Source organism: Tribolium madens, unplaced genomic scaffold, assembly GCF_015345945.1.
Source record: "Tribolium madens isolate multiple individuals breed KSU strain unplaced genomic scaffold, Tmad_KSU_1.1 Scaffold_91;HRSCAF=231;Tcas5.2_LG7, whole genome shotgun sequence".
NCBI classification, from domain to species: Eukaryota; Metazoa; Arthropoda; class Insecta; order Coleoptera; family Tenebrionidae; genus Tribolium; species Tribolium madens.
The window spans coordinates 4,912,632-4,930,991 of record NW_025401063.1 but is presented as its reverse complement, the minus strand read 5'-3'; the positions used below and the strand labels follow the sequence as shown (position 1 = coordinate 4,930,991).

The window sequence follows — 18,360 nt, the reverse complement described above, 5'->3', positions numbered from 1 at the left end:
TTTTTGTTTTAAAAATGAATATTCATCTCCTGTTTAAATTTGTAACAATAAAAAGTATTAAAAATTTATTTTATTTTTTGTTACTTTTGTGAGTTAATTTGTATTTTTTTTATGTTTAATTAGGATCTCTTATTTCAATTTAAAATAAAAACGTGTACTTAGAGATTTTTGCTTTTTAATCCGTCTTCTTTAATTTCATTTTCATGGACCAACAAGAAACCCCCCCCCGAAATAAAATCCTGGTTACGGCCCTGCGTTAGCCGAGTGCAGGCAGTACCGCGAGTGCGTTAGACACTTTCCTGCAAGTTGTGTACACTATTTTTCCTACGACCATAAATAATTTTTTTCTTACGAACATATTTTTTTTCATAACGATTTATTTTTTATAATGGATACAAAAATACGTTGAATGACGATTTATTTTTTATAATGGATACAAAAAAAATACGTTAAATGAAGAAATACAAAACATTCGATGGTATATGGTCGTAGGAAAAAGACATTTCTTTGGTTCAAATATGAATCTGTTAAAGTAACCAAACAAACTTTCAATTTTGATAAAATATCAACTGCTGTCTATGGCTTAAAAATCAATGTTGTTAGCGGTTTTGATTGGAGTTATTTCGGTTTCTAAATTCCATTCAGCCATTGAAAATTCATCTCCTCTTGTTTTACATTTTCTTCTTCTGATTGACGATTCACAGTTCGAATTAACGCATCTTCAAGTGTCTCTAGCCGCGCGCGTCTGCCGGCGGGATATTTTCCTTCAGTCCGCTCTCGTCCGCTGTAGAGGAAGAAGCTTCGCTTTCCGTTTCCTCGTCCGCGATGTGAATTTCCGGAAATGTCTGCGACGGAATCAAACCCCAAACTCGAGCCCGGCACCCGTCTGCCCCTGCACCACCGCAACCCCAGCTACACAATCCGCGTAATCTGTTGCGTCCTCTTCATCTTCGTCACCGAAATCTGCCTGGCCCACTACATCTACCGACTGATTAACTCCGAAATCCGGAGCGACTACGTGTCGAAAGAAGACTTCCGCCAGTATTTCCTCAACGAGATCCGCGGCGACCAGGCCAAGGACGAAATCGTGCGGATTTTGATCCTGCGGGAGCACCAGGGGGGCACCAGACGGCGACGCGATGCCCCCGACCTCGACTACCAGATGCTCAACTCGCCGAGCGATGAGCCGCACGTGGAGTTTTTCAGTCCGGAGATGAGGAGTACGCTGGAGAAGAAGGACGAGTTGATTAGGCAGCAGACCGGGAACAAGGGGGCCGCTCCAGGGGGCGACTCGTGGATCTGGCTCACGAGCTACAGTAGGATTCCGGTGAGGGCTTTGTCTCGCGAATTTTTAGAAGCGCTCTCAAAGAACGCTCTTTTCAAATATTTATAACACAATTTAGAACGCGTTCTTGGGATATCTCTGCTCCACTTTTCACCTTTTCACACACATTTTACAAATTGAGTTGTTACGTGAAGGACTTGATATGAGTGTTGGATTTCTTCCTGATCTAGTTTGTTCAGTCAAACATAAAGCAAAAACGTGTTTTGGCACTTTTCATAAAAAAACGATGTAGATACATAATTTTCAATTCAGTTGTAAAAAAAATATCTATTCAAAAATAGATATTTGAGATAAACAAAAATCTATATATCTTATTTTATACTATAATACACAACGAAAATAAAAAATCGAGGGCCGTTAACTCTCTAATTAGTTGTACATTTTTTTTGAATTTAATCTAAATTGCGGGATTATTTGGAATTATTAAAATTATCTTTGGATTGTTTGGAATTACTGGGGCGAATTACTGAAATTTTTCTGGAAGTACTGGAATTCTTTTTGAAATGATCAAAATTAATTTCTTTTGAAAATTAGGTTGCATTTCTTAGAACTATCGGAATTAATTTGGAATTACAGAAATTATTTTGTAATCATCGGAATTAATCGGAAGACAATGAAATTACAATGTATTATTGGAATTTCTAGAATTTCGGTGGAATTTTTTTAATTTTCCTGAGATTTTTTTGGAATTAGAATTATTTCTACACATTAAAAAAATGAGTTATGGGTATTTAAAGTTTCTCAAACGTAACCCTAAAATTTGGAGGTTTGTTAACTATTTTTGCAATAATGAATAACCAAAAGAAAGACCGTACCTTTTTCTTTCATATGCACAAATACAATTTCAAAATAATCAAAAATGAGTGTGTTATCGATTTTGAAGAGGACAATGCAAATGGATTATTGGAATTTCAGTGGAATTTTTTTGAAATCACTGAAATTTGCCTGGAATTTTTTTGGAATTGGTATTATTTCTACACATTTTTTTCAAGTTAACGGTCCTTTGTAAAAATAGATACAGTGTGTCTCCGGAGAGGTGAAACGATTCTTGTAAAAGATAAAAAGAAATCAAATCAAAATCTTATTATTTGGGGTTCAGCCCTGCTTGGGTTAAAATAATTGTAAAAAATTACGGTTTTTAAATCTTTTGTAAATTTTGTGTAATTTTTTAATTCATAATAAAAGAACTGTTATAAATAAAATTCTTCGATTTGTGAAATAATAAGCAAAAAAATTAAAAATCATAGGAATAGGAGCTCAGATGTTGATTCTAAACATTTTTTTAATAACGTTTTGTCGTATTTGCCTCATAACAGACACTTTACTCTACAAAAAATAAATTTTTCTAAGGAATACTTAATTTTTCAAAACTAAAATTATGTTGAAAATTAGTCTTTAACTAAGCAGGGCTGTTCCCCAAAAAATGAAATTTTAATTCGATTTTTTTTTATCTTTTATAAAAGATATCCGGGAACCTGAGTATATTACGGGATCAATTTTTCGATCATCTATTTTTCGGATTTTAAAACCGCTTTACTGTTTTAATTCTGTCAATAAGAGTCAATTGTCGACCAATAAATGACGAAGTCGATAATAAACGAATTGATAAAATAAATGACATAATAAAACCTTGAAATGCAATAAAATAACACCAAATAACCACTTAGAAACTTTTTGTACAATTAATATAAAAAAATAGGTAAGCATAAGGCTTTTTAGAAAAAACAGATTAAATATTTAAGAAAGAAACAAAAAGTTAAAAAAAAAATATTTGGCAATATTTTATAGAATGTTTCTTATCATTTTTAAAAGGGTGTCTGAAAGCATTCGAAAACTAAAATCTGAATCTAATTTCGTTATGAAATACATATTTTCTTTATAAAAAGAGCAATTTTAAGTAAATTTTAACAGAAATTTTCATATTTTTGGCAATTCAACACTGATGATTGTTGGTTCATTAATTCTAATAATAAAATTTGATGTAACCTTCCCATATATTTTTATTGTAATACCAGAACAACAACAACAATATATGAAAATATTTTATAGTTAAAATAAGTAGATATTGCACAAGTTTGAGGCAGTTTCTAGTCAGTTACAGGACAAAACACGTTGGTGTAGCTATTTTATTTTATTTTATTTTTATTATCCTAGCAAAGTTCAACAATATTATTTTACAAAGACAATGGAGTTAAAAACTGCAAAATGTTGTTAGTGTTTCTTTTACAACATCTCCCAAACTTTAAAGTTTTTTCTCTTATTTAAACTTTGCAAATTGCATAATTTATATGAATTGTGTTTCTCTCCACAACACATGACTGCTTAGAATTAATGCTCCACTTTTGCAACTTCTAAACAACAGTTAACGTTGCTGATATGAACTTGCATTCGGAAATAAAGTCTTTAGCAAAAAATTCTGTGTTTACTTGAACTAAATTAAACATGTTTGCTGTTTAGATTTACGCAAATTGCAACTGCAAAACATTACAAAAACAACACGTAAACTGATATTTGCTTCAAAAGGAATCTAAATTAAAATAAAACAATTACACGTTTGATAATAATCAATGTTGAAATAATACACAAATATTTGCATCATTACGAGCTATTTATGGTGGATGCGCCGGGAGACAATTAATTACTTATTTAAAAAATAAACAAATATTTTAATCATATAAACTATAAACTGTGTTTAAAAGATAAAAATTATGTAGAAAAATCGGTGTGACATTGAGCTATTATTCAAATGAGCTTTTTATCTCGTTGGTAAAGCTAGTGCGGTAAGTGACAAGATAATCTTAAAAAATTAAACTTATCGTCCTAAATAAAGCTTTATCATTTCTCAGCACCTTAAACAATTTCATTAGTATTTTGTAACTTACTAAAACATTAAACAAATACAGTCAGAGTATTTGTAGTAATTCAAAATCATTAAATTGTTTAATTAGTGGCTTGTTATAATATTCCTGTGAAATATTGTCCCCTATTTGTAAACTACTCACATCTTTGGATAGATTTATTGCTCCAATTTTACGTAATCGGGAGCAATCTACGTTTCACGCGGGAATTTTCCTTCAACATTTGTATTACCAAATATTCGTTATTTAAAAAAACCGTTTTTTTATTAAAGTTTTGTTGTTAAAGCGTTATTGTAGCTTTTATCCTTTTGTAAAACGTATTTGTATGAACGCTTATATCTATTGATCTCTGTTTTAGTTAAGTTAAATAAAATTTCACAAAGTTATAATAGCTTTTAATCGCTGCCAAGCCTTCAATAATTTCGAATTTCTCTCTATGTATTGTGCAATAATCTGCAAACAAATGCTTTGTGCTATGCACAAGGGATTTGTGTACCGATATATTTTCAAAGCAAAAAGCACAACAAGCTTTATGTTTAAAACTTAATTCTGTCATGTTTAGGAAAATTATTGAATGTTTTGTATAAATAGATGTGTATAAAAATAACCTCTAGTTAAGTTTCCTCGATGGCAATTCTATAAAAAACCTTCAGAATGTTAATTTTTAATGAGAAAAATAATAATCACCTCAGCGTTTCTGCAATAAGAAACGTTTTTACAATATACGTTTCGTAACAATACGGTATCGAATTACCTGTTTAATTATTAACGAATTGAACGCATTCTTTTGTTGGAAACTAATTAAAATTAGTTAAAACTACTTCAGTTGCTTGCTGAACTGGAAACTCATTACGCTAATTAATTAGTTATTTGAGCTATTGATTTTACAAATTAATGAGCTTAATTATTATTAATATTGGAACGTGATGAAAGAAAATTTATTGTAAGTTTATTGACCACTTCTTGGATTTTTACTTGCGTTTTCTTTTCCCCAGATGTTTTCAGGAAATTGACATCTGAAATTCAATAGAGTGTCTTGGGATTTCGTCTTATTCAATTTTCGAAATAAACTCTTAAGTTTCATTGATGTCCTATCTTAAAAAGCATCAGCAATTATTTATATTGTGAGCATTGACATTTCAGGAAGCATCAGCCTTCTTACCGCCTTTTCAGTGGCTTAAACTTTATTTAGAATACGCGTTTTTGTTAATTCCTCTTCAGTGTTTTACCGTTTTATGAGAAAAACTTAAAGTTATTTCTTTTTATTGCAAGTTAACGTGCTTTTGCATGTTTTTTAAAACTTTGTTTAAAGAACAGCAGCATATTTCAGAACTATGAACTTGCGGCTTAGTTGTTTCATTTTAAAAACTCGTTTCATAACCAAAATTAATATAATAGCATTTTTTAGCGTATTTTATTATTTAGGAACAAAGAAAAAAAAATTCAAACTATTTAAAAGGATTCTTTTAACTTTTATTTATGAATTAGTTGTAATAAAATAATTTTTAATAAAATAAATGTGTGCTTAACTTTAAATGTTTTCTGTGGTCTGTTTTTACTTTGTTAAACAAAAAAGTTAAAAACAATGAAAAAGAATACTCTATCAGGGTGTTCCGGCTAAATCTCCCGCTCAATAATTTATTTTTAAAATAACGTCACTTCCGGTTAACCCGAAAGTGGGTATCAATTTCATTATTTTATAAATAAAAAGCAACTCTACCATTGGTTTATTCATAATTGGAAAAATAATTAACAAATCCCTAAAATTTAAGGTTGCGTTTGAATAATTTCAAATGCCCACAACTTTTTTCAAACAAGGCTAAATTAGCTAAAGACTAGGAAATGTTAATAAAGATCGAAGCAAAATGAATTCTCCTCCATTTAGTTAAAAAAAATTGAAGACTTTCATTAATAAAAAATAAGTTATGGGCATTTAAAGTTTCTCAAACGTAACCCTAAAATTTGGAGGTTTGTTAACTAATTTTGCAATAATGAATAACCAAAAGAAAGACCTAACCTTTCTCTTTCATATGCACAAATACGACTTCAAAATAATCAAAAATGGAAGTGTTATCGATTTTTGAAGAGGAAAATGCAAATGGATTATTGGAATTACTGGAATTTCAGTGGAAATTTTTTGGAATCACTGAAATTTGCCTGGAATTTTATTATTTCTACACATTTTTTTCAAGTTACGGTCCTTTGTAAAAATATATACAGTATGTCTCCGGATAGGTGAAACGACTTTTGTAAAAGATAAAACAATTTCAAGTCAAAATTTCATTATTTGGGGTTCAGCCCTGCTTGGTTAAAATAATTGTACAAAATTACGATTTTTTAAATCTTTTGTAAATTTTGTGAAATTTTCTTATTCATAATAAAAGAACTGTTATAAATAACATTTTTTTAAATATGAAAATCATAGGAATAGGAGTTCAGATGTTGATTTTAAACATTTATTTAAAAATGAATTAAAAAATTGAATTATGAGTAACATTACCTTAAAATTTGGAGGTTTGTTAACTATTTTTGCAATAATGAACACATCAAAAGAATTACCTAACCTATCTCTTTCATATGCGCAAATACGATTTTAAAATTAATAAAAATAGTAGAGTTATCGATTTTTGAAGAGGAAGGTGCAAATCCAAAAAAATTTTTAAAAATCTAAATTCTTCGAAAACGGTTAAATTTAGACATAAGGAAGACTGATTAAAACTTTTTAAAAATCACTTGAGTAATACAAAAACGCTTTAAAAAACATAACTTTCTATTTAAAATAACGAAGTTTACTTCCGGTATAACCGAGTCCATAATTTTAAATAAATATTGTTAAAACTCACAATATTTCTAATGCAAGGTTTGGCCGGAATAAGTACTTAATCAAATCTGCGTATCGATTAAAAGTCATAAAAACACAATAAAAGTAATTGAGTTTGCACAAATTCAATAAGAGATTTATGAAGTTTTAACAATAAAACCAAAACGAATGAACAATAAACGATAGGTATTTATTTAAATGCATCCTAAATCTGGCGTAAATAATAAATTTCCATTGAATGTGAAAATGTATTAAAAAGCTCAAAATTATGTTTTTATGATGAGTGTGCACAAAAGGTAATAATTCGTTTTAGATCTGCTTTATGCGCTTTATTTATTTCACTTAATTTTTGATATTTGTGCCAAAAATTGTATCAAAAATAAGCAATATTAATTGATTTATGAAATAATTCAGAGATAACGCATACATTGAATTGACAGAATCAATTTAATGTTTGTTACTTTTAGAATATTTCCAATTTAATTAAACTATGAACTGGTAACATTTATAAACTGTTTCGCAAAACTTGTAAAGTGTTGAAGAAAATGAATTATCGTCGTATCGAGAGCATCTGGGTACCTACTGCTTCTTCATTATTCTGAGAAAATTAGATTTGTTCTTCTCATCAGACGCGAAAATAATGTAATGATCACGGTTATGAACTTGACGCTTGATAAGCCCCTTTTCTAAATATAAACAGTAATCCGAGACAAGGGAATAATGTTAACTTTCATTTGACAAACATTGTAAGCCAGTGCACAAAGTCGGGGGTCTTTGAGCTGAGACTTATTGCCTCGGGAGCCAAGCTGTTGTCGACGTCGGAGACTTGCTTTATAATGTAATTACGCACTTACGCATTAATGTGTTCAATTGGCCGTAAATCGGGGACTTTAAGAGGCCACAAAACCATTGGCACTCGATTTGGACTCTGGATAAAAGTGTTTTAGCTTAATAACACTTTTAGAATTTTCTTTCAATGTTTACTTTGCTTTTTAAGTACGAGCAAATTATTGATCGCTCTCTGTGTCAAAGTAATTTGTTCGCCTTTTTAACTTAACTGAAGTTTTAAAGTTCAGTAATCTGAGCTCTTTAAAGTCTCCTTTTTTGTCAAAGTTTGACATTGTGCTACCTGTTTTGCCCACATATTTTCTTCACTTCCTCACAACCGCATTTTATTCTCTCCTCTTTAGAGGTAATGCAAAAGTTCTCATGTTAAGTGAGCAAGACATTTAAACATTCTTCCGGTACTCGAGATCCAAGCCCTCATCAATTTCGAGTCGGTTAGATTAGACGTCCGTGTTCGTTTCACATAAATTCGCCCTCAAAAAAATTTTATTTTGCTCAACAACTCCCAACACATTTTTCACATGGGATTTCCGTGTAAATCCCTTCTTATCGCTGTTCCATTTATTATTTGTTATTATTTACGCATTTATAAGAAATGGAAAGGTTTTTGTCTAAATATTTTAGTGTCGTTTATTCGCTTTAATAATAAATTTTACACTTGTGAATTGTATGTGTTATAAATAGCATCCCAGACTTTTGCAATTAAAAAAATAATTTTTCAAGTCATATTATAATCAAGTTACGATTTATAACTACTTTAATATGGGTTGTATGATGGCATTAACAATGTCAAAATTTGAAATTTGTCAGTTTTAAATATTCACCACTTTGCTCTATTTCTCCTGTCTTTGAAGGATACCGCAATAAAAGCTTTTCTAGGAAATTCTACCTGCATTTTATGCTTTTATAACATGAAATATGCAATGTTATTTCTGGATTTTAAATAAATTTTTTATTAAGTAAACCGTGAAAAAACTGATAAATTGAATAAAATTTGTTTTGTATTTAATACTTAAAAAAGTGCTTTTAAATGTAGAATTATAGCAGCTAAAAGTATTTAATTTTTTTATTTATTGAAGTTAATGGCTTAAAAGAAATGATTTTTTTTGCTACTGAACCCACCAAGTATTACATTACTAGTACACTAATGTAAAAAATAACTGTACCAGTAAAATAATGTTGGTGTCAAGTATAATAACAGTAACTTTTTTTTTATATGGTGACATTGGCAACATTAAATTTTATAAATATTGTTTAACAATTAATATTTATATTATAATTATTATAACGTTTTCGTTCCTCAACAAAATTTGCAAAATACATTTTTCGGATTTTGCTTAGTTTGATTGCCTTGTTGCAAATATTTAATCTCGACCGAAAATGAATGCTTTCTACTCTTAGTAATATAATATACTATTATCAATGTTGATAAAAAATATATACAGCAATCATTCTCAGTGAATAAAGTCAATTAAAAAAAGTTTTAAAAAAAAGTAAAAACATGTGGTCCAGAAATAATTAAAAACTACTTTCTGTACGTCCAGTAGAAATTCAAAATCTTTGAGAAAAAATTTTTCGACTTTTTTCTCAGCCTATGCTTAGTTGGTTGAGAATTACGTAATAGTAAAATTGTTAATTCTGGTAATAGAAACTTAAAAAAAAAATTAAAAAATTAAAAGGCACAGTAATAAATAAATAAATAAGTTAAATGTTGTTTAGAATGTGCTGATTGCTACGGACTTGTTGACAAAAAATTCACATTATAAACCAACATTTTTAACTTTAAAGTCTTTTTAATTTGGCTATGGGTCGGTTTATAGAAAGCAAATTAAAAATTAATTCGTTGTTAAAAGTTTATGTGCGAATAACTCGTGTTTCTGAGCACCTGGTTGGTTTAATTTGGTCACGTGATCATTTAATCTGACGTTTGATTAACTTAATGACGCTTCTTTAAACCGACCTTAAATATTTTTTTACTCACACAAAACTATGCAAATTTAAACAATATTGTTTAAATAAATTAAAAATTGCTCATGAGAAAACAAAATTCCCAAATTACTAAACAATTTGCATCATAATTGTCACTCCCCATATCTCGCAAATGGCATTTAAATTGGGACAGTGATTGGAAGTGTCACTGAGCTGAATTTTCAGAATTACGTTTTGAACCCGTTCAATAAATTAAACGAATTAATCTTGAGTTGTGATGTTATTACCGGTTGAGTCACTTTGTGTAATCAAAAGCAAATTAAAAGATAAACAAGTAAAAAGCCCACCTGTGCAAAATTTGAAACAACTGAAAACAGCTCAATTTTTGTTGAAATTAGGTGTGGAAAATCATTTCACATCTGCTACTCTATTCAGAAACTTTACAATGTTTATGTTTCATATCTTGCAATAAATTGAACTTTAGCTGAATATATGATCGGTTTTATTGCCATATTTCAGACGTAGATCCACTTTTATAAAAAGTTTCAGCTTATCGCTGCTGATGTTATTTTCAGTTTAATTAAAGTCTAAATATGAAAAGCGTTTTTTATTTTATTTTTCCTATTGGGAAAATGCAGTGAATTAGTTTTCATCAGCAGTTGTCGAGAATGTTTCAGGAATGACAAGAATGAGGTGAAAACAAACGGCATATTTAAAAACTTCTCTTGTTTGTTGAATAAGTTGGGAGCAAGTTTTCTGGTTAATTTAAGTTTTGTGTTGGAAACAGTTGGATATCGTTAATAAATATAGATGTTCCAACTCTCGGGTATGACACTCAAGTTTAAAATTGGGTCTATGAATAGCTCAACTTCAAAATTCTCATTAGTACACAATTCCGGAGCTTAATTAATTTATGTCCGAAAGCGCTCAAGTGCTTGCACTTGTATTGAAACTATACGCTTTATTTTCCATTTTACTTATCGCTTTTATGTGCTTTCGAAGAACAAAAACCATTCAACCGATCGCTTCCTATCTCCCAAAATTATTCGTTTAATTCACTAAAGCGCATTCTGAATATAATATTGGAAAATCGGCTCAATATCGGAGGTTCTAATGACGCTTCTACTCACAATCACTGCCCATAATTTAACTACCATCACGTTAACGCCTTTTCGCCTTTATGACATTAAACAGGTACGAGCTGAAATATTGGCTGCAATTTACGAAAATTGACGGCGATTGTGTTAAAAACAAACATTTTACGCATCTCAAATTCTCTATTTTCAGGTAATTACAATTTTTATGGTGGATTTTATTACATCTTGATTTCAGTCGTTAAAATTTTTAAGCGCTTGAGATCTACACAAGATTTGATTAAATTACTTCAACGGAAATATGCAAGTGATTATGCAATTTAGAACTTTGCAGCGCGAATTTCGTTCACTACAAACGATTATTGTGCATCGGAAAGCGTTTTGTAGTTGACCTCAAAAAAGAAAATAAACAGCAAAATTAATTATAGCAGTTGTGCTATTACTTGAAAGGAGGATTTTTATTTCGTTCACAATCACTAGTAATTTTCCGATTCTTAACTTCTTTTGAAGTCGGGAAATATGTAATTGCATCCCTTGGTCGGAAAGTAATTTATGTACCAACGTTACGAGCCCATCAAATGCCAAAAACGCAATATGCTTGCATAGTGAGTGATCGTTCAAAAATAGGATATGCAACCAAACATATTATTAAGTTAAAAAAATTGAATTCAAAAAAATAAATACTAATACAAAAAATGTTTTTTATTAAGGATAAAATAAATAAAATATACAGGCTGCGCCAGAACTCGCGCCCCAGAGCAAAAAGCCATATAAGGTAAGATACCAAGAACATGGAAAAAATGTTAAAAAAATTTTATCTATAAAAATTTCGAAGTTATGAGGGTTTAAAGTTTGCACTTTGACTCTATTTATTTCTGTTGGAAAAATAATTTTTCAAGTTTTTATGCTATAGGTTATTAAAAGAGGAAACCAGGAAGCTGTATCTTAAATTGTAAATCTGCTCAATGTTATTTGTGGCTTGTATTAGCAAAATTTTTGTCCCTTTACTAAAAAAAAAAAAACATATTCAAGACAATCAGTATCATTAAATAGATATAAAAAAATGTCAAATGTCAAAATTTTTTGACAGATAGAATTTTTTAAACATTTTTTCCATGTTCCTGGTATCTTATCTCACTTGAAAATTTTCTCTGGGGCGCGAGTTCTGGCGCACCCTGTATACATAGATAAAAAAATATAAAATTAATCTGTTAAAACTATGATATACATTTTAATTTATAATTTTTGTCATTTTTTTGAATTTATCAGAAATTTTCTCAATAATTATTTATTATTGAGCACTGATCTTTTTTGTATATGATAGAAGATTAAATTTTCATTTCAACGGTACCAAACATAAGAGATTATCACTAATAAGTCCGGAGTTATAGACCGCTCCGGGTGCCAAAAATCGACCAAAATCTCGACAAAAATCCAAAAAATTTTCAACTTAAAAATTGTTCTGTTTAACGTTTTTTTCATTTCAGAGGTCTTAAAGACTGAAATAAGTGCATAAAATGCCATTGGATCAAGTTTAAAAAATTTAGAATTTTTTGAATTGTTGAAGATGAGCGGTAGTAAAATCGTAAAAATAGTCAATTTTAGCTTAAGTTGTAAAAACGGTTGAAATATGATTTTCTAGACGTAAAATTACGCGCTAAACACGATGCAACAAGTTAAAATACTCTACGATGCATAGTTTTTGAAATTTTTTATTTTTTTTTAAACTAAAAATGGCTCTGTAGCTGGAACCATAACCCGGAGCGAGTTTTGGTTTGTGTCATTAAATAGATGCTTTGAAGCAAATTTTAATGGTTTTTAGCTTTTTGCTCTAAGTCTTATAGTTTCGTACAAAAACGCGTTAACAAATTTTTATTTTTTTTATTTTGTAAATTGCAAAAGAAAGGTAGTTCAATGATATAATATTTTAAACCAGACTTATGTTTTTACATTACTGTTCTGCAAAATCAATTGGCGTCAAAAAAACTGCAAAATTTGTAATAGTTTTGAAGTTGTAGTCGATTTTATATTTTTGATATTTTTGACTATATAAGAAATTTTCTCGATAATTTTTTATCATAGAGCACTAATCTTTTTTGTAGGTATATGATAAAAAAGTAAATTTTCTTTCCAACGGTACCAAACATAAAAAGTTATTACCAATAAGTCCGGAGTTATTGGCAATAGACCGCTCCGGGTGACAAAAATCGACCAAAACCTCAAGTTTAAAAAATTACGAACTTTTTGGGTTTTTGAAGGTCAAATGCAAAAATTTTAATTGTACTTACTATATTTTTTTGAATTTACTGTTTCATACAAAAATATAAAACTACAATTTGTCTAGTATATGAAAATTTTTTTTCCTCTCCAACACTCCTAAATTATCTATTTTTTTAGATCCATGCTTGAAAGTTAAATTTAATTTTAATTTTAAAAATTTTGCTTTAAACGATAAAAAACGCGTAATTACGAATACTATTTGCAAGTTAAGTTATTTTACCGGCGCATCCACCATTTTTGCTAATTAATGTAAATATACGTGAAAGTTTATTTGCCTATTTCAGAGTTCCTCTTTTAGATTTAGGGTTTATATTGGGTCGCTGCGTTATTATAACGTCAATTGCTAAGTTTATATTCAGTTAGCATGTCCAGTGTTAAAGTCCCTTATGAAAACCAAAGTGGAAGTGTAAATATAACCGCCCAATTTATTCAAGATAACCCGATTTGTTGCTTTTTTCCAAACATTTGTTTAATCTAGAGCGGATTATGGCTGTTCAGGAACTCACCACACTTTTGTTTGTCTCTAGCCCTTATTAAGTTTCACAATATTTTAATTAATATTACTTGTAGTTGAAATTCAGTAGTTAGTGCAGTCCAAATTTGATTAGCCTTATATTTACCCCGTTAGCAGTTTGAGTTTTGCAACAGCTGAACGAATAATAAATGAGGTTGGTCGGTGGAAATTACTGAAACGTCCATTCTACTATTTAGCTGAATACGTCATTGTGTTAAGTGAAACTGAGTGGAATGTTTGGCGATGAGATCGATCTCGGTAAAAGGACGACCTTTGGCCCTCAGTTTAATGCAGACACCGCGAACTACAACTGAAATTCCCCGAAACATGCTGAAATATTTATAGCTGCTTTTAAAATTGCCCACTCCAAACCTTGTCTTTAACTTTATGACTCAATTAATAATTTATTAACGTCGTTGGAAGAAGATAATAAAATTTGCGTTCGCGACAAAATTGTCTTTGGAAAATAATTACAACCTTAATTTAAGCTGCCAACGAAAATGAAAGATGTCAGGACACTTTAGGAAATGATTTTGAACGATATGTAGGAAGAATTAAGTATTTGTCTCACATTTGCATGTGAAAGAAACTTTCAAGACTTTCACCGTTTTGAATTTAAAATTACGGAAATTGAAATAAAACTGAAAATAGAAGATAAAAATGCTAATGTAGGAAACACAAAAGTTTTGTTTTTGTATCTTATCTCGCGTGATGGAAATTTTACGTTGCAGGAACGTCGCAAAAGCTCATTTCAGTCAAGACTGCTTCATGTAAATGTTTCTAATTTGATAACGTATCACTGTTTCAGATTTTCTTACCACTCATTTGACTAAAAGTGAAATAAATTATTTGTAGAGAACTGAAGTATTCTTATGGGACAGTTATGGTTCGTTAATTTTAACAAATACGAGACAAAAAACAACGTCGTTTTTCTCCTGTCTCCGGTGATAAATAACAATAACTGTTTTAGATTTATTAGTCTATTTCCTAAAATTAGATTTGAGTTAATTAAAAAGTATTCTGAAAACGATATTTTGGAACAGATTGTTCCATAATTCAACCAAAACTAATTTTTTAGTTTATTTTTTAGGATATGTTACATTAATGAGAGAATTGAATTTATTCAGTATTCAGAATTAAAACCAAAATAAGTAATTTGATAATTTATCGTCAAAAAAAACTCTTTTTGTATACGCTCCCAAAGATAGCTATTTTGCGAACTCAGTAAAACTGTAACTTGTAACAAAATAAGTGCATCATACAGTGTTTTATAAAAAAATAAAAAAAATAAAAATGCCAAGTGAAAAAAGATACCAGGAACATGAAAAAAATGTTAAAAAATTTTTATCAATAAGAATTATGAAAAAACAAACCTATACAAGATTATCAATAACAATAAAAAAATGTCAAATGTCAAAAAATGAATGTCAAAAATTTTTGCCAGAGAGAATTTTTCTTAATGTTCCTGGTATCTAATCTTACTTGGCATTTTTCTTTTTTGTGTTTTTATAAAACACCCTGTATACTGCAAAAACTAAACTAAAAATTTGTACAAAGTTTGAAAGCTAATTTTATTTGTGTTAATTAATATTAATAACATTTTTTTTAGGAAAAGGCTTTGGAGGGCTACTGCAAGAAGGTGCACCAGTTTTGTCCTCCGGGCCGTCCGGGACCTACAGGACCACCAGGAAGTCAAGGCCCTAAGGGCGACAGAGGCGACAAAGGATTTCCTGGAGTCCCGGGACAAATGGGTCATCGCGGTTTACCAGGCCTTCCGGGAGAAAAAGGAGCACAAGGTCGTCCCGGATTAGACGGGAGAGATGGTATTCCGGGCGAGCCAGGCTTAGATGGTATGCCCGGACGCAACGGTTACGATGGTGTTCCTGGTGTCAATGGGAGACCGGGGTTGCCGGGCAGAGATGGGCGCAATGGAACTGATGGTAATTTTCCTTTAGTATTTTTTCGCACTTGATTATTTTTGTTTCAGGACTCCCCGGGTTGCCAGGCCCTCAAGGACCCCCGGGTCCCCCCGGACCCAAAGGTAATTACTTCCATTATTAACATTTTGTTAATTGAAATCTTTATGTGTTAGATTATCGTAATAATTTAGCATGATCCCGAGCCATTTTGTGTAAATTGCTGGAACCTAAACATTTGTCGAGTAAATTTATGCATAGCTTCCGGTTTAGTTAAGTAGGATCGTGTAGAGATATATTAGATGGCCCATTAGCGTTCGTTAGGAAAATTGAAGTGCTTAGTTTTATTTTGTTTTCAGGACTTACGGGCCCTAAAGGGAAGCCCGGAAGACACGGCCGAGACGGAGATCCGGGAAAACCGGGAGGGACGTTTTATCAAATCAACGGAAAAAATGTCTCCGAATTGCTAATACCGCCCTCGATTGCAGGTAAGAAAACAACAATTTATTCGAAATCAATATGCTTTCACTCAACACTTGACGCAGGTATTTAGTTTCCTCGTCTATAGTTTTATCCTATTAGAATAATGAAATGCACCCCATGCCATGTTAAGATATTTTATTTCAAAGGTAGCTCAGGTAACTGAAACTAACAGTGGATTTATATCGACGTGTCGGCAATTTATTCAAAAATGTAGCAAGAGAACTCTCAAATTTATCAAAGTTGAAGATTTAGGTGTTTCAAATTAAAAAAAAAAATCGTGTTTTACTAAGTATTCTAAGAATTGTAACTCAATAAGGCATGGATTATATGCAAAATGCATATTTGTTATTAAGGGGTATGTCAACAAAATTGTAAGTTTTCTATGCATATCTAAGGTTTTTTGTTTAAAATAAGCCTAATAAAAAAATGCATATTTTGCATATTTTAGCAACTTCGTGCATATTTTAGGAAATAATGCATATTTGTGCAAAAAATGGACAGTTTAAAAAAATAGATCCGATTACAAAATATGTTAAAGAGAAAACAACAGGTAATTCGTAAGCCGGACTTAAAGAAGTAGTATCCTGCTGAGTGTTTCTTTTTTAAATTCGTTTTATACAGGGTGAATATAAAGTATGAAACAAAGCGGTTTTTTTTTTAATCATTTGCCTCCAGAAAATAATAATTTAATATAAATTAATAAAATATAAAAAATGTGATAGTATTTTGAAAACGAAATTTTGTTTTGTTTTGCGATTTTTTGTCAAAATTGCAATTTATGTAAAAAAAAATTTTGAAAAAATGTAATATACAAGATGTCCCCGGTTTATAAGAGGAAAAAAAATATCTTTGATTTTACAAACGAACAACACTTTTTGCTTGACCTGAAACGAGCAAATCTGTAATTAAAACTTCATTATTCTGACTCAGTGGAAAGAAAAGTTCATTTTTCTCTTGATTTTGGACTTGATTTTTCTCTGCTTTTCAAATCTCATTACATTGACGATTTTATTTTTTTGACAACGATGTTAAAATTAATTAATTAATTGAATAATGATTGTTTTTGTTTGTATTTTTCATCTTTTTTTTATCATTTTTCTCTGCATTTTAAGTCCTATCACATTGGCGGTTTTATTATTTTGACAATGATGTCACTTTGACAAATAAGTTTACTCAAGATAAATAACAAAAATGTTTGTGAAAAAGATAATTTTTATAAATAGCAACTGAAAGAAACTTGAAAATAAAAACCAAAGTAATTTTTAACAAGAACTATTATATACAGGGTGTTTACGGTCTTGGAGCTGAAAATTGACCTAGTAATAGAACAGTACAGAAATACTGTAACCGAGAAAAAAAACTCAGGCAATTGTTATTATTAAGAATGTTATTTAACTCCAAAATATTGGTACACGGTTTGAGGGTCACTGGAATTTATTTCTTTGGTCTGATAAAATTCGTATCCATGACAATAAAAGAAAAAAATCACTTTATAGTTTTGACACTGTCATCATTTGATTTGCTTTTGTACGCGAATTTTTGTTTTAGGTAGCGTATTAGTTTTCTTCTACCGTGAATATCATCTCATTTAAATTTTAACCTCAAGACCGTAAAGTAGTTCAAATAAATAAAACCGCCAATATGATAGGACTTAAAAAGCAGAGAAAAATTAAGACAAAAATCAAGAGAAAAATTAACTTTTCAGGTAGAGCAAAAAATGTTTTTTTTGCAGTTTTGGCGTAAAAACAAAGATATAATTTTTTTCTTTTGTGAACTCAATCCAAAGACCTACTCATAGTCCGGTCAAATTAGTCATAAAAATAGTGGTCAAATAACAAAAATTCCGACAGAGCTAAATTTTGGTGGAGACCTTGGGTACACCATTAGCAATAAAGTGTCAAAAGTCCCCATCGATCCCATGTATGCTAAAAAAGTTCTTCGGGGTCAAAGGTCAAAATTTGATGTTTTTTAGATTTATTTTTAAAACGGTAAGTTTTATCAAAAAAGTAGTCCAGACAAAAAAGATAGACCTTAAAATTATCTACAAAAAAGGTCCTAATACTTTTTTTCTAAGAATCACCATTGCTGAGATATCGCGATTTTAAAAGTTGAAAGAGTCACTTTCTATATGATATGCACATACATAGTGCGCCAGAACTCGGCCCCCAAAAAAAAATGCCATGTAGGGTAAGGTACCAGGAACATGGAAAAAATTTTAAAAAAGTTCTATTTATAAAAATTTCGAAGTTATGAGAGTTTAAATTTTAAACTTTG

The 18,360-nt window shown here is 30.2% G+C and overlaps 1 protein-coding gene across 1 annotated transcript in view; it reads left to right on the top strand.

Moving 5' to 3' along the window:
• The first annotated feature begins 776 nt into the window (after positions 1 to 776).
• Positions 777 to 18,360, top strand: part of LOC123010791 — a 31,639-nt gene continuing 14,055 nt past the window's right edge. The window contains exons 1-4 of the mRNA XM_044407912.1: positions 777 to 1,327; positions 15,297 to 15,627; positions 15,675 to 15,728; positions 15,963 to 16,091. Of these exons, the coding sequence (XP_044263847.1) occupies positions 842 to 1,327; positions 15,297 to 15,627; positions 15,675 to 15,728; positions 15,963 to 16,091 (1,000 nt within the window). The 5' untranslated portion in view covers positions 777 to 841. The remainder of the gene's footprint in view (positions 1,328 to 15,296; positions 15,628 to 15,674; positions 15,729 to 15,962; positions 16,092 to 18,360) is intronic.